Source organism: Nerophis ophidion, linkage group LG09, assembly GCF_033978795.1.
Source record: "Nerophis ophidion isolate RoL-2023_Sa linkage group LG09, RoL_Noph_v1.0, whole genome shotgun sequence".
Lineage (NCBI taxonomy): Eukaryota > Metazoa > Chordata > Actinopteri > Syngnathiformes > Syngnathidae > Nerophis > Nerophis ophidion.
In genome coordinates, this window is record NC_084619.1 from 13,548,932 (window position 1) to 13,576,378 (window position 27,447).

The 27,447-nt window shown below is 38.5% G+C and overlaps 1 protein-coding gene across 4 annotated transcripts in view; it reads right to left on the minus strand.

Moving 5' to 3' along the window:
* Positions 1–234: 234 nt before the first annotated feature.
* The window catches only part of khdrbs2 (KH domain containing, RNA binding, signal transduction associated 2), a 184,414-nt gene continuing 157,201 nt past the window's right edge, over positions 235–27,447 (minus strand). The window contains exons 7-12 of one of the 4 annotated variants that reach the window (XM_061910374.1): positions 23,315–23,397; positions 21,731–21,789; positions 17,756–17,839; positions 12,981–13,025; positions 2,614–2,691; positions 235–1,231 (exon numbers count right to left, since the gene is read on the minus strand). In XM_061910374.1, coding sequence (XP_061766358.1) covers positions 13,009–13,025; positions 17,756–17,839; positions 21,731–21,789; positions 23,315–23,397 — 243 coding nt within the window. In that variant the 3' untranslated portion in view covers positions 235–1,231; positions 2,614–2,691; positions 12,981–13,008. Of the gene's footprint in view, positions 1,232–2,613; positions 2,692–12,980; positions 13,026–13,343; positions 17,840–21,730; positions 21,790–23,314; positions 23,398–27,447 lie in introns of all 4 variants that reach the window. The other 3 variants (XM_061910376.1, XM_061910375.1, XM_061910378.1) reach the window with 3 other exon arrangements.

The following is a 27,447-nucleotide window of genomic DNA, read 5'->3' on the forward strand; positions in this document are numbered from 1 at the left end:
ATTACATATAATGTAGACCACAAGGAAGTGTTTTACATTTAGAAAAAAATATATCATATGACTCCTTTAATGTGCTCTATAATCCGGTGCGCCTTATATATGAAAAAAGATAAAAAATAGACCATTAATCGACAGTGAGCCTTATAATCCGGTGCACCTAATGGTCTGGAAAATACAGTACACATAATGCAATAATAATAATTTGAGTTTATTTATTACATATACAATGTGCAATGAAATCCATTTGTGGTGTTTTTGTACATTCTGCCTTGGTAAAGGGCATGGGTTCGATTTCCAGTGAGGTTTATGTCAGGAAAGGAAAAAGTGAAAAGTGACAGAAAAAAAATACCACAAACAGCGGAATATAACCCATCCTTGTGCAGTGCAGGGGTCCAGAAAGGGCCGCTCCTGGCTAATTGGGGCCCGAAGCAAAATTTTATTTTGAGGCCCCTCATACTAATAATTTTTTTTCGAGCATGCAAAAGAAATAAAGAAAAAAAAAATTGTAAGAAAATACTTCACATTGAAAACACAAAAAATTAAAACAATACATGATTGTATTTTTAATCTCCAAAAAGGAGTGGAAAGAAGTAAATCTTAGTTACTCCCACCCCTTAAAAATGTAATGACAGTTTTATTTAGGTAAACGAAACTCTGACAAATCTCTAACTGTTTACAAAATCAGCACTACTGCAGTTTCCCACAGTGAGCACGTTTGAAAAAAAAATTGCCATTATATAATTATCAGTGACAGGAGGCTCGGAATACGTTTGCAGTAGAATTTAATATAAAGTGCCCTGTATTTTAATTTCTCTCAAGAAACTTAACAACAACAACAACCAAAGAAAAACAAAACAATTACACTCAGCTTTAATTGCTTTGGAAAAAAACTTTCTTACAAAATGTTGACATTTCTAGAAGGTAGTTTTCAGTTCAAGTTGGGTTGCTCGGGAACCAGCAGTGCTTTCAAGCTGGGGCAGCTGGCGTTGACAAGTCACTGTCAGTCAACCAAACTCACTCTCTTTCTTAAGATATAAAAGTCCAAACAACCTGAGCCGTGCAGAAAAACAACAGGTGACATCAACGCGGCTCCGCCACTTCTTTGATGCTGGATTCTTGGCCGAGTGCTGCCTACAGTATATAAGACGCTCACAGACAGAGTGGCTCTTTGAAGGATGAAGAAATGTGATGACAGCGGCAAAGTCTTTAAGCACCTTAGACTCCAGTCTTTCTGCAAAACAAGACAAACGCACATGCAGTCCAATGATCCTTTTTCGGAAAAAGCCTGCATGTTTCGTCAGTTGCATACAGTACACACCCCCTCTAAACTGCACCGTGGCTTGGTTAAGAGCTGCCAACGAAGGATCTGTGAGGCCATTTTGCAAAGGATGCATGCACACCATGAAACAATAGTGCGTGTGTAAGAAACAGGAATGCATTGATTATGTTTTGTTTTTTGCCATGTTTGGTCAGGTTATGTTTAGTTGTTTGGACATTGCTTTTTGCAGATGATGTGGTCCTGATGGCTTCACCTGGCCGGGATCTTCAGCTCTCACTGGATCGGTTCGCAGCCGAGTGTGAAGCGACCGGAATGAGAATCAGCACCTCTAAGTCCGAGTCCATGGGTCTCGCCCGGAAAAGGGTGGAGTGCCATCTCCGGGTTGGGGAGGAGACCCTGCCCCAAGTGGAGGAGTTCAAGTACCTAGGAGTCTTGTTCACGAGTGGGGGAAGAGTGGATCGTGAGATCGACAGGTGGATCGGTGCGGCGTCTTCAGTAATGCGGACGTTGTATTGATCCGTTGTGGTGAAGAAGGAGCTGAGCCGGAAGGCGAAGCTCTAAATTTACCGGTCGATCTACGTTCCCATCCTCACCTATGGTCATGAGCTTTGGGTCATGACCGAAAGGATAAGATCACGGGTACAAGCGGCCAAAATGAGTTTCCTCCGCCGGGTGGCGGGGCTCTCCCTTAGAGATAGGGTGAGAAGCTCTGTCATCCGGGAGGAACTCAAAGTAAAGCCGCTGCTCCTCCAGGCCATGGGGAAGACCCAGGACACGTTGGGAAGACTATGTCTCCCGGCTGGCCTGGGAACGCCTCGGGATCCCCCGGGAAGAGCTAGACGAAGTGGCTGGAGAGAGGGAAGTCTGGGCTTCCCTGCTTAGGCTGCTGCCCCCGCGACCCGACCTCGGATAAGCGGAAGATGATGGATGGATGGATGGATGGACATTTAGTTCTGTCTTTGCACTTCCGGGTTTGTTTTTGTCTCCATGCCAACCCATTAGTTTCACCTGGTCTCCTAGTCACGTCCCTTTCCTCAGCCTCATACCTGTTTTCACTAATCATCACAGCTGCTATTCAAGTCATTCTTTTTCTGTCTTCGTCCTGGCATCTCCACCCTACCCATCCTGTTCCTACCTTCATGCCCTCGTTCACAGTTCCATGTTGTGTAAGTTTTTGTTAATAGTTCATAGTTAATAGCACTCTTTTGTTTATGTCCATAGTTTATGCCATAGTGCAAGTGTTTGTTTCCATAGCCATGTTTTGTACCTCCATTTTGAGCGCTTTTTGTTTGTCTTTTGTTTGTTATAATGTTAAAATAAAAAGATGTACTCACATTCACGTCTCGCTCGTGCTAAATTCCCTCTGCGTCGTAGAAACAACCTTAATCCAACAGATCCTCTCATACATTGTACTGAAAGAAACAAACAGTTACATTATAAGCATGCTCGGAATTAAGACACATTACTAAATGTTGCAGAACTACAACACAATGCACGTTAAATATTGAATGTTAGGGGTGGGGGTCTGCAGTGTTTTTTTTTACTTTTTTCCAGAAAATACCTCCTCAGAAAACACAAGTACCACCATAATGGCCACCTTAGAATATAGTAGCGTAGGAGGCCTAAGTACTCATTAAGAACAAGTCCCACTGGGTCATTATTGTCACCGATGTCCCACTGGGTGTGAGTTTTCCTTGCCCTTATGTGGGCCTACCGAGGATGTCGTAGTGGTTTGTGCAGCCCTTTGAGACACTAGTGATTTAGGGCTATATAAGTAAACATTGATTGATTGATTTATCAAGTATGGGATATTTTTTGGGCCACTGTAACATTACACACAGTTTGAACAATAACACTGTGTTTCAATTTAGGAAAATAAAACACTGTACTTTAAACAAGTGATTCTTTTGTGTACCACTGCTTTCAACCCAGTTGTGTCCAACGTGCGGCATGGGGACCAATTTTGGCTCACAGCTAATTTCTATTGGCCCTTAAAGGCCTACTGAAACCCACTACTACCGACCACGCAGTCTGATAGTTTATATATCAATGATGAAATATTAACATTGCAACACATGCCAATACGGCCTTTTTAGTTTACTAAATTACAATTTTAAATTTCCCGCGGAGTGTCCTGTTGAAAACGTCGCGGAATGATGATGCGTGTTTGTGACGTTATTGGTTGGAGGGGACATATTAGCCAGCACCACTTACGGCTAAAAGTTGTCTCTTTCCATCGCATAATTACACAGTATTTTGGACATCTGTGTTGCTGAATCCTTTGCAATTTGTTCAATTGATAATGGAAAAGTCAAAGTAGAAAGATGGAGGTGGGAAGCTTTAGCCTTTAGCCACACAAACACACGGTGTTTCCTTGTTTAAAATTCCCGGAGGTGACGCTTTACTATGGATCAGAGCGGTCAAGCGAACATGGTTCCCAGGACACTTGTCAACCGGCAGGTTTCGGTGAGAAAATTGTGGTAAAAAGTCGCCTCTTACCGGAGATTAGCGGAGCTTGCGCTCTCCATGCAGCTGTCGTGACTTCCCTCCGAGACTGGCATCAACACACCCGTGGACACACCCCTCCGACTATCAGGTACTGTTAAACTCACTAAAACACTAGCAACACAATAGAAATTTACGGGATTTTCCAGAATTATCCTAGTAAATGTGTCTAAAAACATCAGAATTCGTCCCAATGCAATCGCGTATTTTTTTTTCAACTTTATTTACTTATTTTTTTTCTAGTCCTTCACTATCAATATCCTCAAACACGAATCTTTCATCCTCGCTCAAATTAATGGGGAAATTGTCGCTTTCTCGGTCCGAATATCTCTTGCTGCTGAAGGCTCACATTATAAACAATGTGAGAATGTGAGGAGCCCTCACACCGGTGACGTCATCGTCTGCTACTTCCGGTAAAGCCAGGGCTTTTTTATTAGCGACCAAAAGTGGCGAACTTTATCGTCGATGTTCTCTACTAAATCCTTTCAGCAAAAATATGGCAATATCGCGAAATGATCATGTATGACACATAGAATGGACCTGCTATCCACGTTTAAATAAGAAAATCTCATTTCAGTAGTCCTTTAACAGATTGTAAAAACAAAATAAATAAATTATTATTGAAGTATGTTGGTAGTAATTCTATCAAACAGTTTTTAACAGATAAATCCCAATCTTGAATTTGGATTAATCACAAGCATTACTAATAGTATTGCTTGCTTGCATAATTTCAATTAACAAACATTTCAATTAACTCAAAAAACATGGCAATATTTGGACATAAATTCAATTTTACTGTGGGAATAAATAAATAAGGAGCAAAATACAACAGCATATGTTTGTGATTAATGCAATATTTGTTGTGATTGATTGCGTGAGTTAATTCGATATTTCATTTTAGATCTTACACAAAATGTTGTTTTGTCGCCTGTAACGCAAAGCTTATATTGTCGTACTGTACACTGCTTTGCATCTTTAATGTAGGAAATTTATCAAAATGGCCCCTGGCATCCTTCAGTTTTTCCGATTACAGCCATTGCTGGAAAAAGTTTGGACACCCTTTTGTTTAGCCCATCAGCATAAAGGAGGATTTGGGTGACAGTCAAATAGAAAACAAAGTTGTAAACACGTGTAGTTCGAAGAAAAAAAAGATGCATTTAAAAAAATTAAAAAATAGTTTTGATAATTTTTTAATAAAAAATTATGTTAAAAAATAAAATCATGTTATTTTGAGACACCAAAAGATTAAAGGCCTACTGAAATGAGATTTTCCTTTTTAAACGGGGTTGGCAGGTCCATTTTATGTGTCATACTTGATCATTTCGCGATATTGCCATATTTTTGCTGAAAGGATTTAGTAAAGAACATCGACGATAAAGTTCACAACTTTTGGTCACTAATAAAAAAGCCTTGCCTTTACCTGAAGTAGCAGACGATGTGCACGTGACGTCACGGGTTGTAGAGCGCCTCACATCCTCACATTGTTTATAATCATGGCCACCAGCAGTGAGAGCGATTCGGACCGAGAAAGCGGCGATTTCCCCATTAATTTGAGCGAGGATGAAAGATTCGTGGATGAGGATAGTGAGAGTGAAGGACTAGGAAAAAAAGAAAAAAAGACAGGGCAGTGGGAGCGATTCAGATGTTATTAGACACATTTACTAGGATAATTTTGGAAAATTCCTTATCTGCTTATTGTGTTACTAGTGTTATAGTGAGATTATACGGTCGTAGGGGTATGGCCACGGGTGTGGTGACCGCCAGTGTCTCTGAGGGAAGCCACATTTCCCGACGAGGCGAAGCGAAGGCAGCCGGTCGGGCCGGGCTGAGCTTTCCCCCCCCCTTCTCCACAGTGGAAGCATCCCAGATTCGGGGGCGGCCGGTCGGAGGAGGCAAGACAGTTCGCAGCTGCCTCTTTGACAGGTGCACGAGGAACGACGCAAACTCTGCTCATGTCTACGGTAAGAGCCGACTTATTACCACAATTTTCTCACCGAAACCTGCCGGTTTGACCGCTCTGTTCCATAGTAAAGCTTCACCTTCGGGAATGTAAACAAGGAAACAGTGGCTGTGTTTGTGTTGCTAAAGGCAGCCGCAATTCACCACTTCCCACCTACATCTTTCTTCTTTGACGTCTCCATTATCAATTGAACAAATTGCGAAAGATTCAGCAACACAGATGTCCAGAATACTGTGTAATCATGCGATTGAAGCAGACGACTTATAGCAGGGATCGGGCTGAAAAAAAAAAGGTCCGCTACAATCCGTGACGTCACACGCAAGCGTCATCATACCGCGACGTTTTCAACAGGATACTTCGCGCAAAATTTAAAAATTGCAATTTAGTAAACTAAAAAGGCCGTATTGGTATGTGTTGCAATGTTAATATTTCATCATTGATATATAAACTATCAGACTGCGTGGTCGGTAGTAGTGGGTTTCAGTAGGCCTTTAAAGTACAACTTTAACAAGAAAAAATATTCATGAAACTCATACTAATCGTACAGTATACTAGTATGAGGGGTACACCCTGGACAAGTTGCCACCTCATAATAACATATGGCCAAGGCTGATGGGAGATAAAGTAGAAGTTGGATGTTGTACATTATAATTATATTACTTCATAAAACTACTGTAGTTGTTTGTAGTACATTCTATTGTGTTGTTTATCATACACTATCTACATTTTTTTAAATTTTTTTTAAAGGCACATTACATTTTATGTAGCAGTCAGGCATTGATCCATTGGGATTACCGGCGCTTGCCTGGCTGCAAACCACTCTGCATATATTACTACACTGGAACTGATTGGTTGGCGTTAATTGCCTCCATCAAATTTCAGTCCATGAAAGATTTATGATCATTCCTCGTGTTCCTGCCTCTTCTTTATTGCAAGCCTGTGTTTTTTTATTGTTTTTTAATGGGCTGTCAGAGTTGCAAAAGCTGCACTTTGCAACCCATGCAGGAAGTTAGGAATGAGCTTAAACTGGGTAAAATTGTTGCAAATTAAAGCGTAATGCAAAGAAAACAAAAAAGGGTTTAGTCGCTTGTGAAGTGTGCTCATAACATGCAGATATATTTACTGACTGGTCAATCAACAACAAGGTCGTCTTGTTCAGGTGTTTACTTGTTCAGATTGAATTGCCTCATGGATAAAATGATACTTGGGCTTCACAGTGGCAGAGGGGTTAGTGCGTCTGCCTCACAATACGAAGTTCCTGCAGTCCTGGGTTCAAATCCAGGCTCGGGATCTTTCTGTGTGGAGTTTGCATGTTCTCCCCGTGAATGCGTGAGTTCCCTCCGGGTACTCCGGCTTCCTCCCACTTCCAAAGACATGCACCTGGGGATAGGTTGATTGGCAACACTAAATTGGCCCTAGTGTGTGAATGTGAGTGTGAATGTTGTCTATCTGTGTTGGCCCTGCGATGAGGTTGCGGCTTGTCCAGGGTGTACCCTGCCTTCCGCCCGATTGTAGCTGAGATAGGCGCCAGTGCCCCCCGCGACCCCGAAAGGGAATAAGCGGTAGAAAATGGATGGATGGATAAAATGATACTTTGTTTCTGCCAAACTTTATTCAGCAGTGACGCTGGCGAGTCAACATGTCCTTTGTAAGACTTTTAGTTCAGTTTGGCGGCATTGCGACCGCGTCCGTTTAAAAGCCCATTGAGATAATTGCTCGTTTAGCATCGCTTCAAAACGCCATCATCGTGACAGTTTTATGGCCGTGTTTCTAAAATGACTGTTCCTTTTAAGTTTTTATTGTCGCTGAATCTTTTCCACATCTAAAAACTGTCTAAAAACAGTTTTTTTTCATAGATTTCACCCATTTGATGTGCTCTGTTTACTTTTTCAATAACGATCAAGTGTCACAGCAATTTTCAATTGGCTTCACTGCGTTAGGAGATCTTTTTTATTTCCCCTTGGAAAATAATAAATATTTTTTTTAGCTTTTCTCATAAACTTTGGACGTTATTTGCAATATAAACACATGAGTAATGAACATATTGGATTTAACTGAATTACAGTTGTCAATTTTAGTCTTTATGTTTATTGTTCACACATGATTATTTATAATACATCCAAATCTTGACATAACTTGTAAAAATATTTTTGATTGATTGATTGATTGTGAATTATATTTATATAGCGCTTTTTCTCTAGTGACGCAAAGCGCTTTACATAGTGAAACCCAATATCTAAGTTACATTCAAACCAGTGTGGGTGGCACTGGAAGCAGGTGGGTAAAGTGTCTGGCCCAAGGACACAACGGCAGTGACTAGGATGGTGGAAGCGGGAATCGAACCTGCAACCCTCAAGTTGCTGGCACGGCCACTCTACCAACCGAGCTAAACTGCCCCAACTGATTGATTGATTGATTGATTGATTGATTGATTGATTGATTGAAACTTGTATTAGTAGATTGTACAGTACAGTACATATTCCGTACAATTGACCACTAAATGGTAACACCCCGATATGTTTTTCAACTTGTTTAAGTCGGGTTCCACGTTAATCAATTCATGGTAATTAACACCATACTTCTTAATATTTAATGATAAACATACTTAAACTAAATTTCTGTTGGTAGTTTCTTTTGTGCACACACTCCCATAGATCGGAATTTGCAACCTGCGTCTCTTTAGCGCCGCCCTAGTGGCTCCCTGGAGTTTTTTCAAAAATGTATGAAAAGGATAGGGGGGGGGGGGGTATGATTATGTTTTAATAGTGTTTCTGTAGGAGGACAACATGACACAAACCTCCCTATTTGTTAGAAATCCCACTGTTTATATTAAACATGATTCTCTGGTGGCGAGCACCGTTTTGTCCTACTAATTTTGGCTGTCCTTGAACTAACCGCAGTTTGTTGACATGTATAACTTTCTTCAACCATGCCAGAGAAAGACGTGTTTAATGCCAGTCCTTCTTCGTCTCATTTTGACCGCCAATCTTTTTATGCTGTGCGTGAATACACAAAGGTGAGCTTTGTTGATGTTATTGACTCGTGTGGAGTGCTAATCAATCATATTTGGTCAGTGCAGGACTGCAAGCTAATCGATGCTAACATGCTACTTAGGCCTGTGTTTTTCAGCCGTTTTTGAGCCAAGGCACGTTTTCTTTATTGAAAAAATCCAGAGGCACACCACTAGCAGAAAACATTAAAAAATGAAACTCAGCAGTTGATACTGACAGTAACAAGTTGTTCTCGCAATTGTGGAATATAAATTCAAACCATAACCAACCATGCACCACTATAGGTTTTGTCTAAAAGTAGGTGTACTGCCATGACCTGACACATCAAGCCTTGACTTATTTGGAGTTTTTTTTTGGTGTTTTCCTGTGTTTTTTTAGTTCTTGCCTGGCACTCCTATTTTGTTGTTGATTGTCATGTCTTGTACGGATGTGCTTTGTGGACGCTGTCTGCTGCTCCACACACTGTAAGTCTTTGCTGTCGTCCAGCATTCTGTTTTTGTTTACTTTGCAGCCAGTTCAGTTTTAGTTTCGTTTTGCATAGCTATCCCTAAGCTTCAATGCCTTTTCTTAGGCTGCCTCTTGCTCCTCGTCTGCATATTGTGATCACGACAACAAACCATGTTCCCTACATCCACAAAGCAATTAGCTACCTGCTGCCACCTACTGATATGGAAGGGTATTACATGGTTACTTTGCCGCGCTCCAGACAGTAGAGACACTCAACAATTGCACATTATTTGCGGATTATAATTACTGTTTTGTAAAAATTATTTTTAACCCAATTAGGTGAAATTACATAATCTCCCACGGCACACCAGACTGTTTCTCGCGGCACACTGGTGGTTGAAAAACACTGATTCAGGCTAGCTTTATGTCAGGGGTGGGCATTACGTCGATCGCGATCGACTGGTCGATCTCGGAGGGTGTGTCAGTCGATCTCAAGCCAGGCATTAAAAAATATACATAAAAATGAGCAATCATCAATCATACCAAGACTTCACTTTCGTCAGTTGTTTGACATTCTCGGCACCCGAGGATCTTGTGAGATGACGCTGGCTGCTGCGAGCTCATATTTAAGAAAAAAATCACTAACAGGGCGGACGCAGAGAAACACATTTTATTTCTAGAGACTCCGTACCTACTGTCAAAACTCTAAAGACCGACTGCACAGTTCCTGTCTTCACCATAAAAGACCTGTTTCATCCTGCCTGTGCTAACAAAATAAGAGTCTCAGAAAGCTAGCGTGCACAAGCTAGCAAGCTACGGAGTTTGATGCCAATGTATTTCTCCCCCGCCCTCAGCGACCGCTTTCTCACTTGCTTGCCCACCCGCACACTCACTGACGTCACTCACCTGCTGCCAGACATTAAAGGGCCACACACATATGCTACTCTCATAACAAAGTGTTTAAAAACGAGTATGCAAGTTGGACAAATGAGATGCCAAATCCAACCACTTTCATGTGGTATTGGACAGAAAGGAGGACTTTTTTTTTCCTCCATTTGAAAATGCGGACGTTATCAGCACCACTGTCTAATTCCAATCAATGCAAGTCATCAGAATCAAATACACCAACTTATATTCTTGTCTTCATGAAAGAAAGGAATCTATGTGTGTTAAACATGCTTGTATTATCATTAAACACCATTAACTTGTTAACAAAAATGTCTCTTTCATAAATAAATAAATATAAGTTATAAATAGGAATGAGGTAGATCTCCTCGACTTGGTCAATTGAAAGGTAGCTCACCTGCAGAAAAAGTGTGAGCGCCCCTGCTTTATGTACATATTCTATCATTATGCCTCACTTGTAGCTGTGTATTTAATTTCCATCCATCCATCCATCCATCCATTTTCTACCGCTTATTCCCTTTCGGGGTCGCGGGGGGCGCTGGCGCCTATCTCAGCTACAATCGGGCGGAAGGCGGGGTACACCCTGGACAAGTCGCCACCTCATCGCAGGGCCAACACAGATAGACAGACAACACTCACACTCACATTCACACACTAGGGCCAATTTAGTGTTGCCAATCAACCTATCCCCAGGTGCATGTCTTTGGAGGTGGGAGGAAGCCGGAGTACCCGGAGGGAACCCACGCATTCACGGGGAGAACATGCAAACTCCACACAGAAAGATCCCGAGCCTGGATTTGAACCCAGGACTGCAGGACCTTCGTATTGTGAGGCAGATGCACTAACCCCTCTGCCACCGTGAAGCCCGTGTATTTAATTTATATTTGCATTTCTCATGACATATCTGTATGTAATATTGACTGCATTTCTGATAGTGTGCCGTTATAGACCACAGCAAACGTTACCCAGCTTGCATGGATTGTTCTAAATCCATTAGAAGAAGACAGCCTGCCGTTTCCTTTAACTTGCACACACACATCTATACATTTGGCCATTCTAAGCCAGTAATTTAGAGGAGTTATCTCACCCCCTGAGAAACCTGCATTGTACAAATTATTTTCCAATGTTGTAAAAATGGGTAGAATAAGTATTACATTTTAACATTTCTGTCAACTAAGATTTGTGTCAGTCTGCGACATATAGTCATTTTGATAGTAGGCTAATATAGCTAATATAGACACTTATATCATGTGTTAACATTATATCGCCTATAGAAGGCTATTAATTTTTTGCGGCTCCAGACAGATTTTTTTTAAAATTTCTGGTGTAATATGGCTCTTTCAACATTTTGGCTGGCCGACCCCTGCCACAGATACATCTACTTTTGGTCACCAAGACTAATACAATAAACCCTCGTTTACCGCTGTTAATTGGTTCCGGGCGTAAACAAATTTCAGCAAAGTAGGAATTATTAAGTATAAATAGTATATTTTCATAGCTAGAGCCTGTTTAGGACTTTTTAAACCATTTTTTTTTACCATGAAAAATCCCTCTATACATGAAATAACACCCACAGAGTCTCCTTATATTAAGGGCCGACTGAAATGAGATTTTCTTATTCAAACGGGAATACCAAGTCCAATCTGTGTGTCATACTTGATCATTTTGTAATATTGGCATATTTTTGCTGAAAGGATTTAGTTGAGAACTTCAACGATAAAGTTTGCAACTTTTGGTCGCTCATAAAAAAGCCTTGCCTGTACCGGAAGTAGCAGACAATGTGCGCGTGACGTCACTGGTTGTAGAGCTTCTCACATCCTCACATTGTTTACAATCATGGCCACCAGCAGCTAAAGCGATTCGGACCGAGAAAGCGACAATTTCCCCATTAATTTGAGCGAGGATGAACAATTCGCGGATGAGGATAGTGAGAGTGAAGGACTAGAAGAAGAAAAAAAAAAGACGAGGGCAGTGGGAGCGATTCAGATGTTATTAGACACATTTACTAGGATAATTCTGGAAAATCCCTTATCTGCTAATTGTGTTACTAGTGTTTTAGTGAGATTATATAGTCATACCTGAAATTCAGAGGGGTGTGGTGACCGCCAGTGTTTCTGAGGGAGGAGCCAAGAAAGTCACAGCTGCAGGAGGAATGACACAAGCTCCGCTCATGTTTACGGTAAGAGCCGACTTATTACCACACATTTCTCACCGAAACCTGCCGGTTGACATGTGGTAGAGAACCATGTTCGCTTGACCGCTCTGTTCCATATTAAAGCTTCACAACAAACAAAGAAACACCGGCTGTGTTTGTGTTGCTTCAGCTGGCTGCTTTCCACCAACATCTTTCTTATTTGCAGTCTCCATTATTAATTGAACAAATTGCAAAAGATTCAGCAACACAGAAGTCCAGAATACTGTTTAATTATGCGATAAAAACAGACTACTTTTAGCCGGGATCAGTGCATGTCCGCTACTACCGGTGACCTCACGCGCACGCGTCATCATTCCGCGACGTTTTCAACAGGATACTTCGCGGGAAATTTAAAATTGCAATTTAGTAAACTAAAAAGTCCGTATTGGCATGTGTTGCAATGTTAATATTTCATCATTGATATACAAACTATCAGACTGCGTGGTCGGTAGTAGTGGGTTTCAGTAGGCCTTTAAAGCCTACTTGAGAGCACATGTTGGTGTCGTTATAGTTCCACATGCTATGATGGAAAACAAACATGAAATCACATCTCTTCTTTTGCCGGAAAATGATTTCCAATCCAAAAATAGGTGAACCAAACCCTTTCCAGCGTGCAGAGATGTGTTTAATCGTGTTGTTTTATAGTTGTATCAAGTCTGTTTGAACACGTCCTCTCACCTGTTTTATGCCCGCTTGTCCGCAACTGCTACCGTGCTATAATACCTAAAAGGAAGCAAAACATGATTTTATGTTGCGTCCAAAATGCATCGAAAAGTGCATGCACATGACACGTCATTGCATTTCATCACTGTGAAAAAAGTAAACCACATGAAGGTAAATGTCCTGAAATTTAGTTTTATCTTAATTCAAGTGAAGTTTAGAACAAGCTTTTAGTGTTTTGTTTATGTTCATTTAGTCCAATGTAGCATTTAGAAGCATCTAGTTAGAGGCGTGTTTATTCTTGGCTCGAAAAAGGGCAGGTTTACTTTTTCGTTAGTGGAAGTTAGATTTGAATATTATATTCAGTATTTTAATGTTTACCTGTTTAGAGTTTAACTGGACGGCAGCCATGAGGTTTAAAGATGCATTGCAAGGTCTCAAGTTCAGTGACAGAAAAGTTAGGGTGGTGGGGGAAAAAAAGGTTAGAAAAGACATTGCAGATAAAAAAAAAAAATGCTGAAATTTGATATTCAGCAATCACATAACTTACGTGTTTGTTGTGCTCTGAATGCACATTTACATTATTAAGATAATAGAACATAAGGGGACTTCTTACCTTTTTAACGCCATATGTCAATAGTGTCGGTCTGTTTACTGATGTCATACCTCACAAAATGGGTTAAAAACATTAATTACTTCCGTGATATATTGTAAAATCCATCACCATTACCTAGGCGATTAAACAGAAATTTAAATTATAAAAGCAAAAATTGATTTAGGACAGAGTAATTGTTTGTTTATGCAGTGAGTTAGTGGAAATCATGCAAATGTTTAACAGGATTAAATACATTTCGGCAGCAACATTAGATGAAGAAATGAAATCATAAATAGCCCCATCAATTTAGAGAGACCTACACACGGTGTTGGGGGTGCGTTTTTATTAAATCCTCTATGTACAAATACAGATTGGACACAATTCACCAAAGCACTCATTATAAAGTACACACTCTGCAATGCTTGATTGCTTTCAACCCCAAAGAAAAACATTTTGCTTGCATCGGTTGTATCGCAGAGATTGGAAAAACCACGCCATAAAGTCCTCCAGGTAATGATTTAGAGTTGCACAATGTGTGTGTTTTTTTTTATTTATCTACTTCACCTTTCTCCTCTTATTGGGAAACCATGCAGTTACTTCCAAGCAGTCATCACAAACCTGTACTTACAAAATCTATACGTACAAAACTAAAAGTGGTGAACAGGAGTCAATTTTTTGTGAGATTGGGGTTGGATTTGTTTCATAGATTGTGTTTGTGTAAAATAAAAGAAAAGTAATGTAAAAAAAGAGATGCAAATATTGTTTACATACAGTAGGTTTTTTTTTTTTTTTTACTTGACAGGAAAAAACATGAACTAAAGCAGCGATTTTCAAAATGGAAATATAGAAATTATAGCTATTTTCTTTTTCCTTGTTGTTATAATCTGTTATCCATTTTACCTAACTTGTCCTATTGGCAATTTTCAGAACGCTAAATAATGTGCACTGCTGTTTTAAGGATTATTCAACTTATTCACCGGTTAAAAAAAACCTGGAAGAGAGATTCAGTAGATTCCGAAAAACCACTAGAGTGTTGTCATGTAGATGATCTTTGACTAGCTTTGCTTTGCAGTAGGTCCTAAACCAGGAGGTCACCAGCACAGGCACCAGGTAGCCCGTAAGGACCAGATGAGTAGCCCGCTGGCCTGTTCTAAAAATATCTCAAACTGGTCTCGCTTTGCTCGACATTTTTAATTCTAAGAGAGACAAAACTCAAATAGAATTTGAAAATCCAAGAAAATATTTTAAAGACTTGGTCTTCACTTGTGTAAAACAAATTCATTTATTTTTTTACTTTGCTTCTTATAACTTTCAGAAAGACAATTTTAGAGAAAAAATACAACCTTAAAAATGATTTTAGGATTCTTAAACACATGTACCCTTTTACCTTTTAAATTCCTTCCTCTTCTTTCCTGACGATTTACAGCCCACCAGGCTGCACCAAACCTTTGGTGCCTTGTTGACACAGAAAAGTACAGTGGTGTATGCGCAGCAGCTATGGAGGTTGCAAGCCTGTTTGGTTCAACTTATCTTTGTAAAATAGCCTTTTCTGACATGAACTTCATCAAGAACAAACACAGAACACGCCTCACTGATGCACATCTGCAAGACTCACTCAGAGTTGCAGTGTCAAGTTACACACCAGAGTACAACACACTAGTTAACAGCATGCAATGCCAGGCTTCCCACTAACTGACAAAGAAACAGATAACAGATTTGGTGTCCAGTTCAAAGTGTGACATGATTTATTTAAACATTTGAGAGTTGACTTTTGTATTTTACATGAGTTATTATTTGTACAAACATGGTGCAAAGTAATTTATGATTTGTTAAAAAATGTTAGTTGCTAGCTAGTTAAAATGGGATATTGTGATTTCACAAGACTGTCTTCGAAGTGATCATTTGAAAATGTTCAATTTGAAAAATGTGCACTTAGAGAAAATATAAAAATAAAGTGTTCCATATTGATATTTATCTTTTTCTATACATATTTATTGTGAGAAATCATTAAGATGATCAGTGTTTCCACAAAGATAAATATCATTAATTATTAATAATAAAATATAGTTAAAGGTAAATTGAGCAAATTGAGCTATTTCTGGCAATTTATTTAAGTGTGTATCAAACTGGTAGCCCTTCGCATTAATCAGTACCCAAGAAGTAGCTCTTGGTTTCAAAAAGGTTGGTGACCCCTGGTGTGGGAGCATTCACATCGAGGACGCATTGCATATATATCCAATCTGTTTCCACGTATGAAAACGGCCTGGGTCGGACATGAAAAATTGGGGGTTGCGCAGTACACGCGGACATGGAAAAAAAAATGTCGCATATGGGCAAAAAAGTCTGAATTGACCTGCAGTGTGAACAAGGCCAAAACTTTTAACTCCTTCTCTGGATGTTCTGGGTCAACAAGATAAAGTTCTGTGTCATCATTTGTCCCAAAGTAATCGTTGCTGTGTCTCTCATGAAATCTGCCATAATTAGTTATAACTGTTGTTGAAGGAAATAGTGAACGTGACGCGTCTGTGAAATTAATGTGTCGCTGTATGCTTAAAATGACCAAAATACGTACATTTTACACGTTACTTTAAATGTGCCTATGGCTATATTACATATGTACTTACAGAATTTTTACCAGTGATAGCCAGCAAGGCCTTCTTTGCAGGCCTAACATAATCAGAAATCATGATCAGAATTTAAGATACAATTATTTTTTTATTTACTTTCCCTAAATATCTAAAATGATTCATATTCTCTTCACATCGTATTATGCTCCTTCCAGTGGTGTTGTTCTTAGTTTTAGTTTGTATCCAATCAGAATTCAGCTAGCTTTTGTTGCCATGCTGTATGAAATCTCCCAGAGGCCTTCAGAAATCAACAATGCGGGCGTCCGTGCACTGTAAGAGAACGGGGACATACAGGTGATAGACAGTTGCGATAGCCAATGAGATCACGAGTTGTTGACAGTCAGACCTTCTAGATGGCCTAAGGTTGAACATGACATTTACGCGTCCTGTGATTGGATACTCATTGGGACCGTTGGCAGATGAATTTGAGAACACAGAGTTGAGATAGTTACGATAGCCAATCAGATCACAAGTTGTTGACCGTAGCCTATCTAGGTAGCCTGATGTTAACGAGACTGTGATTGGATACTCACTTGTCATTCCACAGTGAGTATCCATTCACAAGTTTGAATTTAGCAGGAAGTGGGAAGTGTTGACCAGAAATGTTTATGAAGGTTTTGGATATTTTTAAAAGGCTTTATAGAAGGACTAGATCAATATCCATTACGTCCATTGTTGGCTGACACTTTCTAGTGTTTATTTACGAGTTAGAATGTATTGGAAAAGAAAAACAAATGTGTTGTGAGTGCTTTTCAAGTGTCTAAGTTTTGTCATGGTAAAGTAGTGTGTGTATGCACCTGGATGGATGTAACTCCATGTGTGAAACTTTGTTTCATTTATTATAACCACCCTGATATTTTTGGTGATGTTAAGACTTTTGTTTAGTACAAATGTGTGTGGAGTTGTGACGCATCATGATAACCTTAGACAGCTAGGGGGAGCATGACGGCTGACAGTTTAATATTAACTGTCAAAAAAATAAATCAAATGAATTGATAGATTTTGCATATGTATTGTTAATTAAATAGACACAGTTCAAAAATGACCTCACACTTAGTTGCAATCGAGACAAGGATGTGAATTTTGATTTTAGAGAGTAAATTCAGAGGCATTATGGTCCTTTCATCCTCATCTCTATGATTTTTTTTCCAGGTGTCTCAATTTAGATCAGAATATATTTGATGGCTTTGAGAGATTATTTTATCATTTTATTTTGTGTGCCGCATCCAAACTTCAATTGCACTAACATGTTCCACCTTGAGGGAGCGCTGGACTTATTCCAGCCTCAGAAGCGTAGAAGAAATCGATGAGAGGATACACGCCAACCCACATGTAAAAAGGGGAACTGCACTTTTTAGGGGGGATTTTGCCTGTCATTTGTAATCCTTATGTAAGACAAGAACACATGTTTTTTTAATGCATTCTAATTAGTATAGTTTTTGAGGTGCTCATTTCACACTTTGAAAACAGCTGCTTTAACGGGTTTTGGGCAAACATTTTTTGAAATAAATCTAAATAAATATCATGAATAATTAGACAAGCCATATGTATGGAGCACCTTCAGTATCTACCATAGGGATGTTTTCTGTATCCCCCTCTTGTCAGCTGTAGGAGCGGAGCTTTAAGACTGGGACGTGAAGTGGGCCACTCCTCCTCTGGAAAAGCAGTAAAAAAAACCACCTCAGTGAGTGTGCACGGATATCGGTGACTGAATATTCTTTATGAGCAAATTTCCTCCCCGGGCTGCAGAGAATTTACACAAAATAAATTTTTACGAGGTCTTTGGCCTCTGTTGAAGCAACGATGCAATTTGACAGCCAGCAGCTCCTTTCCTTCCTTAAAGCCACGTTACAAAAAAAGGAGGAACGCCTCTTCTGCATGGCACATTGAACAAGCTTCCAAATAGGAAAATGTTTATGGCGCAGAAAATCAAATGACTGCCCTTCTTGGTTTTTTAGGTGTGTGTAAAAAAAAAAACATTTTATAGCGCCACTGTCATGTGGCGAGCAAGAAGGCCAGTTGATGTTTTTGCAAAGAAAACGCTGGTAGAGGATTTTTTTTTTCTTATCTCTCCTCTGGAATGAGCCGACGAGGGCCCCTGTCCAAAAGGCAAAACACTCCACCTTCACAATGTGAAACAATTATTCCCCTGAGCTCCTTCTGGCTGCGACTGATGCCAAGAGCCAAGAAGAAAGGAGGAGTGGCTTCCAAACAAATGCAACAAAGAAAGATAAATGTTGTGTGTAATGTATAATAGCCGACACCAGGAGTATGTGATCAAAACATAATTTTTCAAAAGGATTAAAGCTTCAGCTATGTTTGCAAATACGATAAGTTTTATATATATATATATATATATATATATATATATATATATATATATATATATATATATATATATATATACATACACAGTGGGGCAAAAAAGTATCGGTGGCTGATTAAATACCACCGATTGTGAAAGTTCTCCCACTTAAAATGATGACAGAGGTCTGTAATTTTCATCATAGGTACACTTCAACTGTGAGAGACAGAATGTGAAAAAAAAAATCCAGGAATTCACATTGTAGGAATTTTAAAGAATTTATTTGTAAATTATGGTGGAAAATAAGTATTTGGTCAAACATTCAAAGCTCTCACTGATGGAAGGAAGTTTTGGCTCAAAATCTCACGATACATGGACCCATTCATTCTTTCCTTAACACGGATCAATCGTCCTATCCTCTTAGCAGAAAAACAGCCCCAAAGCATGATGTTTCCAAAACCCATGCTTCACAGTTGGTATGGTGTTCTTGGGATGCAACTCAGTATTCTTCTTCCTCCAAACACAAGTTGAGTTTATACCAAAAAGTTCTATTTTGGTTTCATCTGACCACATGACATTCTCCCAATCCTCTGCTGTATCATCTATGTATCCATTTTGGTATAAACTCAAATCGTCGTGTTTGGAGGAAGAAGAATACTGAGTTGCATCCCAAGAACACCATACCTACTGTGAAGCATGGGGATGGAAACATCATGCTTTGGGGCTGTTTTTCTGCTAGGGGACAGGACGTTTGATCCGTGTTAAGGAAAGAATGAATGGGGCCATGTATTGTGAGATTTTGAGCCAAAACCTCCTTCCATCAGTGAGAGCTTTGAAGGTTTGACCAAATACTAATTTACAAATAAATTCTTTAAAATTCTTACAATGTGAATTCCTGGATTTTTTCCCCCCATTCTGTCTCTCACAGTTGAAGTGTACCTATGTTGAAAATTACAGACCTCAGTCATCATTTTAAGTGGGAGAACTTGCACAATCGGTGGCTGACTAAATACTTTTTTGCCCCACTGTGTGTATATATATATATATATATATATATATATATATATATATATATATATATATATATATATATATATATATATATATATATGCATATATATATATATATATATATATATATATTAGGAGTGTAACGGTACACAAAAATTTTGGCTCGGTACGTACCTTGGTTTGGAGGTCACGGTTTGGTTCATTTTCGGTACAGTAAGAAAACTACAAAAATAAATTTTTTGGGCTTAATTATTTACCAAATTTGCAAAATGGGAACCTTGGATAGGTCAATAATTCATAATAACATTGATTTTGATTCAATAATACGTTTTGAGCAATGACAGTTTGAAAGAAAAAAAAACAGCTTTGTTTTATTAGTCAACATTGCAACTTTTTCTAGATTACATTTAACCTTCAAGCTTTATTTCACTTTTGTTATGTTTTTGTTTATTTTAATAGTTTTTTAGAATGTGCCGTGGGCCTTTAAAACATTAGCTGTGGGCCGCAAATGGCCTCCGGGGCACACTTTTGACATCCCCTGCTATAGATATTAAAAAAATAAATCTAATAAATCAATGGATAAAAAGCAGAGCCTGGAGACGCATGCGCATTCATCATAACTCTCGCTTTCTGCCCCTCCCTCACAAATGCTGCTGTTGCACACACAATATGTTTTGTTTTTAACCCCTTCTTAACACTGAACGTACATTGTCAATACACAGAACCATAACTCAAAATGCCAGACATTTGAGGCATTTAAGAAACTCTGCCCTGACAGCCTCTTTTCACCGGAAATGTCCTCTTTTGCGGGGCTTTCTGGGCAGAGTTTCTTAAATGCCTAAAATGTCCGTCATTTTGAGTATTGTTTACGCTACTTAATATGTCCGTCTGGAAACTCGTTCGGTACACCTCCGCACCGAACTGAAATCCCCGTACCGAAACGGTTCAATACAAATACACGTACCATTACACCCCATATATGTGTGTATATATATATATATATATATATATATATATATATATATATATATATATATATATATATATATATATACACACATATATATACAATTTTTTTTTTTATATATATATATATATATTTTTTTAAAGATATAACAGCAACAACCACTGTCATCATACTATAACAATCCGAACCGTATTGACCGACTATAAGACAACATATTTTACTTGCCATACAAACTGGAAAAATACAAGATAACATTGGCTTATATTGAGGCTTTAGAGATTAATTCATGCAAACCAACCAGCGACGCCAAAAAAGTTGTCTTTTCTGTCACTTAAACACAATACAGTTATACCTCAATTTAAAAGTATATTCAAATAAGAGCTGTCTCTTTGCTCATTGTTATACTTTAAAATGCAAGCAAAAATGTTACTTACAAACAACCGTGTCTTTAGTTAGCGTAGCAAATGTCCCAGATTATAGATAGAGATTGTGAAGGAAGAAAGAGAGTAAGGACAGTGCTGAGATTAAGAAGTGAATGATATTAATTTAATTAAAAAAATAAATAATCAAAAACGTGACTGAGGGTGTGGAAGATTTGGTGAAGCAATTCGAGCGTATCACTGCCAGTCTGCAACATACTGAAGCAGACTGAGTCCAATGCTAGCCATGGACGTTAAAATAATATCCGAACAGCATTAAAAAATGAGAAAGCCACTGATGGTGTGTTTGACAAATAAGCAGTTGGAAGGAGATACCCTAGAAGTGCACTCTCCAAGGTAAATCCTGTAAAATATTATTACATTACTTCATAAATCTGCTGTTTTTATTGTATTGTTTTTTTACACAATATTTCTTATCCAGATATTTTTTATTTTGAAAATGCATTTTACATGTTAAAATTGCACCGTTTAGATTAATTTCAATAGGAGACGTTGATTTGAGGTACAAGTGTTTTGAGTTAAGAGCTTCGTCTCGAAACCCTTCTATTCAAGTTCGTAAATTGAGAATTCATATCATATTTCAAAAAATAGGTGCTGAAAAAAGACAAGGTTGTTTTATATTCCAGTCAATACGATCATTTTGTTCTGAATTTTGTCAGGATTCCTAACAGTATTTACTTAAAATAAGTTTGGAATTTTCCACTGCTAATTCAATTGGATTGATTTTAACCCAACATTTAATTGCTTTGATATTTGCTTTTTGGGAGATATAAAGGTTTATGTCCATACATGTTTATGCACACAATATGCAATATTGACTTACCATAGTTATCGTAGGAATCGTCGTTTGTTGCTTGTCCGTATTCGTAGTAATCTGAGATGCTAGATGAGAAAGGAATCAACAAGCACATATCTCATCATGTTCTATTTCATTACTACCAATAAATGTATGAAGCTGTTATTAGTTTACAGCATATACAGCCTGTGGTCAAAAGATTACATACACTTGTAAAGAACATAATGTCACGGCTGTCTTGAGTTTCCAATAATTTCTACAACTCTTATTTGTTTGTGATAGAGTGATTGGAAAAAGGAGGATTACCTCCAAATTGTTCAGGACAACCTAAAATGATCAGCCCGGAGGTTGGGTCTTGGGCGCAGTTGGGTCTTCCAACAGGACAATGACACCAAACAAACGTCAAAAGTGGTAAAGGAATGGCTAAATCAGGCTAGAATTAAGTTTTAGAATGGCTTTCCCATAGTCCTGACTTAAACGTGTGGACAATGCTGAAGAAACAAGTCCTTGTCAGAAAATCAACCAATGTAGCTGGACTGCACCAATTTTGTCAAGAGGAGTGGTCAAAAATTCCACCAGAAGCTTGCCAGAAGCTTGTGGATGGCTATCAATCAATCAATCAATCAATGTTTACTTATATAGCCCTAAATCACTAGTGTCTCAAAGGGCTGCACAAACCACTACGACATCCTCGGTAGGCCCACATAAGGGCAAGGAAAACTCACACCCAGTGGGACGTCGGTGACAATGATGACTATGAGAACCTTGGAGAGGAGGAAAGCAATGGATGTCGAGCGGGTCCAACATGATACTGTGAAAGTTCAATCCATAATGGATCCAACACAGTCGCGAGAGTCCAGTCCAAAGCGGATCCAACACAGCAGCGAGAGTCCCGTTCACAGCGGAGCCAGTAGGAAACCATCCCAAGCGGAGGCTGATCAGCAGCGCAGAGATGTCCCCAGCCGATACACAGGCGAGCAGTACATGGCCACCGGATCGGACCGGACTCCCTCCACAAAGGAGAGTGGGACATAGAAGAAAAAGAAGAGAAACGGCAGATCAACTGGTCTAAAAAGGGAGTCTATTTAAAGGCTAGAGTATACAAATGAGTTTTAAGGTGAGACTTAAATGCTTCTACTGAGGTGGCATCTCGAACTGTTACCGGGAGGGCATTCCAGAGTACTGGAGTCAAAGTGCCTTATTGCAGTGAATCGTGACAAGGGACATGTAACCAAATATTAACATTGCTGTATGTCTACTTTTAAACCAGCAGATTTGTTCACATTTTCAGTAGACCCATAATACATTCATAAAAGAAGCAAACTTTATTAATGTTTTTTGTGACAACCAAGTATGTGCTCCAATCACTCTTTCACAGAAAACAAGAGTTGTAGAAATAATTGGAAACTCAAGACAGCCATGACATTATGTCCTTCACAAGTGTATGTAAACTTTTGACCACGACTGTATGTGTGGAGATGAAAAAAAACTAAATCTGCTTTTTATTCCAATCATTTATTTTCGTTTTCATACCAAGTCGGGAGATGGTTTCATGTAAATGAACAGTATCGTTCAGTGCAACCGAGCCAAATGCTGAATATTAAACGTCACCTCTTTGACTGATTGCTGTAGTTGTCGTCATAGGCGTCGTAGCTCTCGTCGTCGTATTCTCCTCCGTATCCGTCGTCGTAGCCCTGTGAGGCAGCACGGTGTCAGCATTACAGTGTACCGCTCTGCTCATTTATATCCACTCTTAAGTATGCACAGATGAAAACAATCAATGCTTAGTAGCACAGGCGAAGGCGCTCAGTGTCCTTAATGAGGGGAGGAAGCAGGCAAAATGTAAGTCCTGCAGAGATTATTGATTAAGGTCTGCAGGAGAACAGATGAGCAGATTTTGAAGGGAAAACTAATGATAAAAATGTGTTCAATCTACACCAGACAAAACGCTTTTGTCAAAGAATAACCTTCACTGACAATAAACTAACAATAAACTCATTATGTGTTTGCGGAACTACTAAATACAAAACACACACTGCTGTGTTGTCATCTTGAAACAAAGTGTAAACATATATTTTTCGCTTTCCTTCAACAGGAAATCATTTTTCAGGACACTTTGTATTAAGGATGTGTGTGTGGCCTTGGGGCGAATGCAGATTAGAATGAGAGAATAAAAACGGACTCATAATGTGAGCCTTCAAGGAAGATCAGCTTGAAAGAGGTGCTGGTAGAGCACCAGAAATGTACGCGTTTCAACTTTGACCAAAGCTACCACAGTCATGTTTATTACAATGTACACTTACAAAGCTGAGCCTCCCATACGTGGTTCCATTTGGAGTGATTTATCTTTTTATATGTATTTATATATATATATATATTAGGGCTGTGAATCTTTGGGTGTCCCACGATACGATTCGATTCAACGTCAATTCTTGGGGTCACGATTCGATAATATATCGTTTTTTTTCGATTTGATTCGATTCTCGATTCAATAACGATATTTTTCCAATTCAAACAATTCTGTATTCATTCAATACATACAGTAGGATTTCAGCAGGATCTACCCGTCTGCTGACATGCAACAGAGTAGTAGATTTAAAAAAAAAAAAAGCTTTTATAATTGTAAAGGACAATGTTTTATCAACTGATTGCAATAATGTAAATTTGTTTTAACTATTAAACGAACCAAAAATATGACTTTTTTTATCTCTGTGAAAAATTGGACACAGTGTGTTGTCAAGCTTATGAGATGCGATGCAAGTGCAAGCCACTGTGACACTATTGTTCTTTTTTAAAATTTTTATAAATGTCTAATGATAATGTCAATGAGGGATTTTTAATCACTGCTATGCTGAAATTATAATTAATATTGATACTGTTGTTGATAATATTCATTTTTGTTTCACTACTTTTGGTTTGTTCTGTGTCGTGTTTGTGTCTCCTCTCAAGTGCTCTGTTTATTGCAGTTCTGAGTGTTGCTGGGTCAGGTTTAGTTTTGGAATTGGATTGCATTGTTATGGTATTGCTGAGTAGTGGTTTGTTGGATTTAAAAAAAAAATAAAAAATAAAAAAAAATAGATACATTAAAAAAATTAAAAATAAATAGATTTGTTTAAAATTAGAATTGATTCTGAATCGCACAACGTATTCGATTCAATTTGTATTCGAATCGATTTTTTCCCACACCCCTAATATATATATATATATATATATATATATATATATATTAATTTCCCTGATTGAACATCTCCTGAAAGAATCAATAAAGTACTATCTCTCTCTCTCTCTCTCTATCTATCCATCCATCCATCCATCCATCCATCCATCCATCCATCCATCCATCCATCCATCCATCCATCCATCCATCCATCCATCCATCCATCCATCCATCCATCCATCCATCCATCTATCCATCTATCTATATTTTCAAACCATAACATGCATGATGTCGGCAGACTTTTTCATGTTCGCTCCTATTTATGTCGGTCAAAGGGTGAGCAGTTTAGTTTTATTTAGGGCTGCCAAAATGACAAAATAGTATTAATAACTCATCATAATTAATCTGATTAAAAGATTTCACTCAATTAACCCATCTGCGGGGCAGAAGGATCGAACATTCCTAAAACATCTCCGGCAACACATTTTGGGGAGTTTGTATAAGTAGTGTTACAATTGCGAACCATTACTCAGTACGTTAGGTAAAACAATGCTGCCCACGGGTCGGCATTCTAAAATCTCTGGTTTTGTTCATTATTAGTACCTTTCGCATTTGAACCGATTTGGTACCAATTTCCCGGTACTAGGGAATCAATACCTGTACTCCACGGTACCCATTTTCGGTACTTTTGTGTGTTAATAAATAATTGATTTTAAATAATAAAATCTCATTTTTATTGGAAGATTTAAGAATGAGCTGATTATGATCATCTCTCTGAGTCAGTTTCTTTGTTGGCATTGATAATTGCAACATTACCTAGCGGCAGTTTGGCTGAGTCCGTTTTTAGTGCTGCTGGAGTGATGGCCAAGTGTTAGTGTTGGGGATTTAACAGTATGAACATTTTATTACCACTGTTATTGTGAGCAAAATTAGCACTCTTATTATAATCGCCCTATTGTTGAATGTGCTCAAAAAGTACTTATACACACACAAATACTTAGATTTTGATTTTAAATAACTAAATTAAATAGATGCACTGTTAGGAAAGCCACTATTTTGCATGTTCTGTTTGAGTCTTAGTATTTAATCTATTTTAATGGCAAAGCTTTTGTGGTTTAATTATAGTTTTGTACTTTAGCATTTATTAAAATGAAAAGTGTGTTGTAAATAATGTCTATTAATTTTTATTTCATAATAATTTATGCACATATATGTGTCAATATCAAAGTATATTACATTGAATCACTTTTTGGGCAACCAAGAATACATTGATTTATTGAATACATCCAAACATGTTATCAATATTTACTATGTGGATGAAAATAAATAACAGCTAATATTGTATGTAACTTTTAATCAAGAAAAAGGTATTAGCACATCAACATCGGATCAACAACAGTTCTTTACAATCTCATGAATACCATAAAAAATGACAAGATTCCCTTTTTTGGACATGGTAAAGGCTTAAATCATTTCAAACAGATATCGTTACAATGAACGATATTATGAACTTGTCTCGCTCATCGACAAGACAAAATTAAACATGATGGAATAGCACGTCTGTCAACATTTTTGGTTCTCTTTTATACTTTATTGAATTGTCAATTAATTGTGTTATTGTCTTAGTCAATGTGCCTTTGTTTTGATTTAATGTAGCCCAATTGTTACCTGTTCCGATGTAAAGAAAACAAAACCCAAATAAAATAAACCGCTTCCAGCCCAGGGCGGGCACGGCTGAGTACAAAACCCAAAACCAGGGAAGTTGGCACGTTGTGTAAATCGTAAATAAAAACAGAATACAATGATTTGCAAATCCTTTTCAACCTATATTCAATTGAATACACTGCAAAGACAACATACTTAAAGTTCGAACTGGTGAACATTGTTATTTTTTGTAAATATTAGCTCATTTGGAATTTGATGCTTGTAACATGTTTCAAAAAAGCTGGCACAAGTGGCAAAAAAGACTGAGAAAGTTCAGGAATGCTCATCAAACACTTATTTGGAACTTCCCACAGGTGAACAGGCTAATTGGTAACAGGTGGGTGCCATGATTGGGTGTAAAAGCAGCATCCATGAAATGCTAAGTCATTCACAAACAAGGATGGGGCGAGGGTCACCACAATGTGAACAAATGTGCGAAAAAATTGTACAACAGTATTTCTCAACAAGCTATTGCAAGGAATTTAGAGATTTCACCATCTACGTTCCGTAATATCATCAAAAGGTTCAGAGAATCTGGAGAAATCAATGCACGTAAGCGGCTAGCCTGAAAACCAACATTGAATGCCCTTGACCTTCGATTCCTCATGCGGTACTGCATCAAAAAGCGACATCAGTGTGTAAAGGATATCACATGGGCTCAGGAACACTTCAGAAAACCACTGTCAGTAACTACAGTTTGTCGCTACAACTGAAAGTGCAAGTTAAAACACTACTATGCAAAACAAAAGCTATTTATCAACAACACCCAGAAACGCTGCCGGCATCGCTGGGCTTGAGCTCATCTAAAATGGACTGATGCAAAGTGTAAAAGTGTTCTGTGGTCTGACAAGTCCATATTTAAAATTGTTTTTGGAAACTGTGG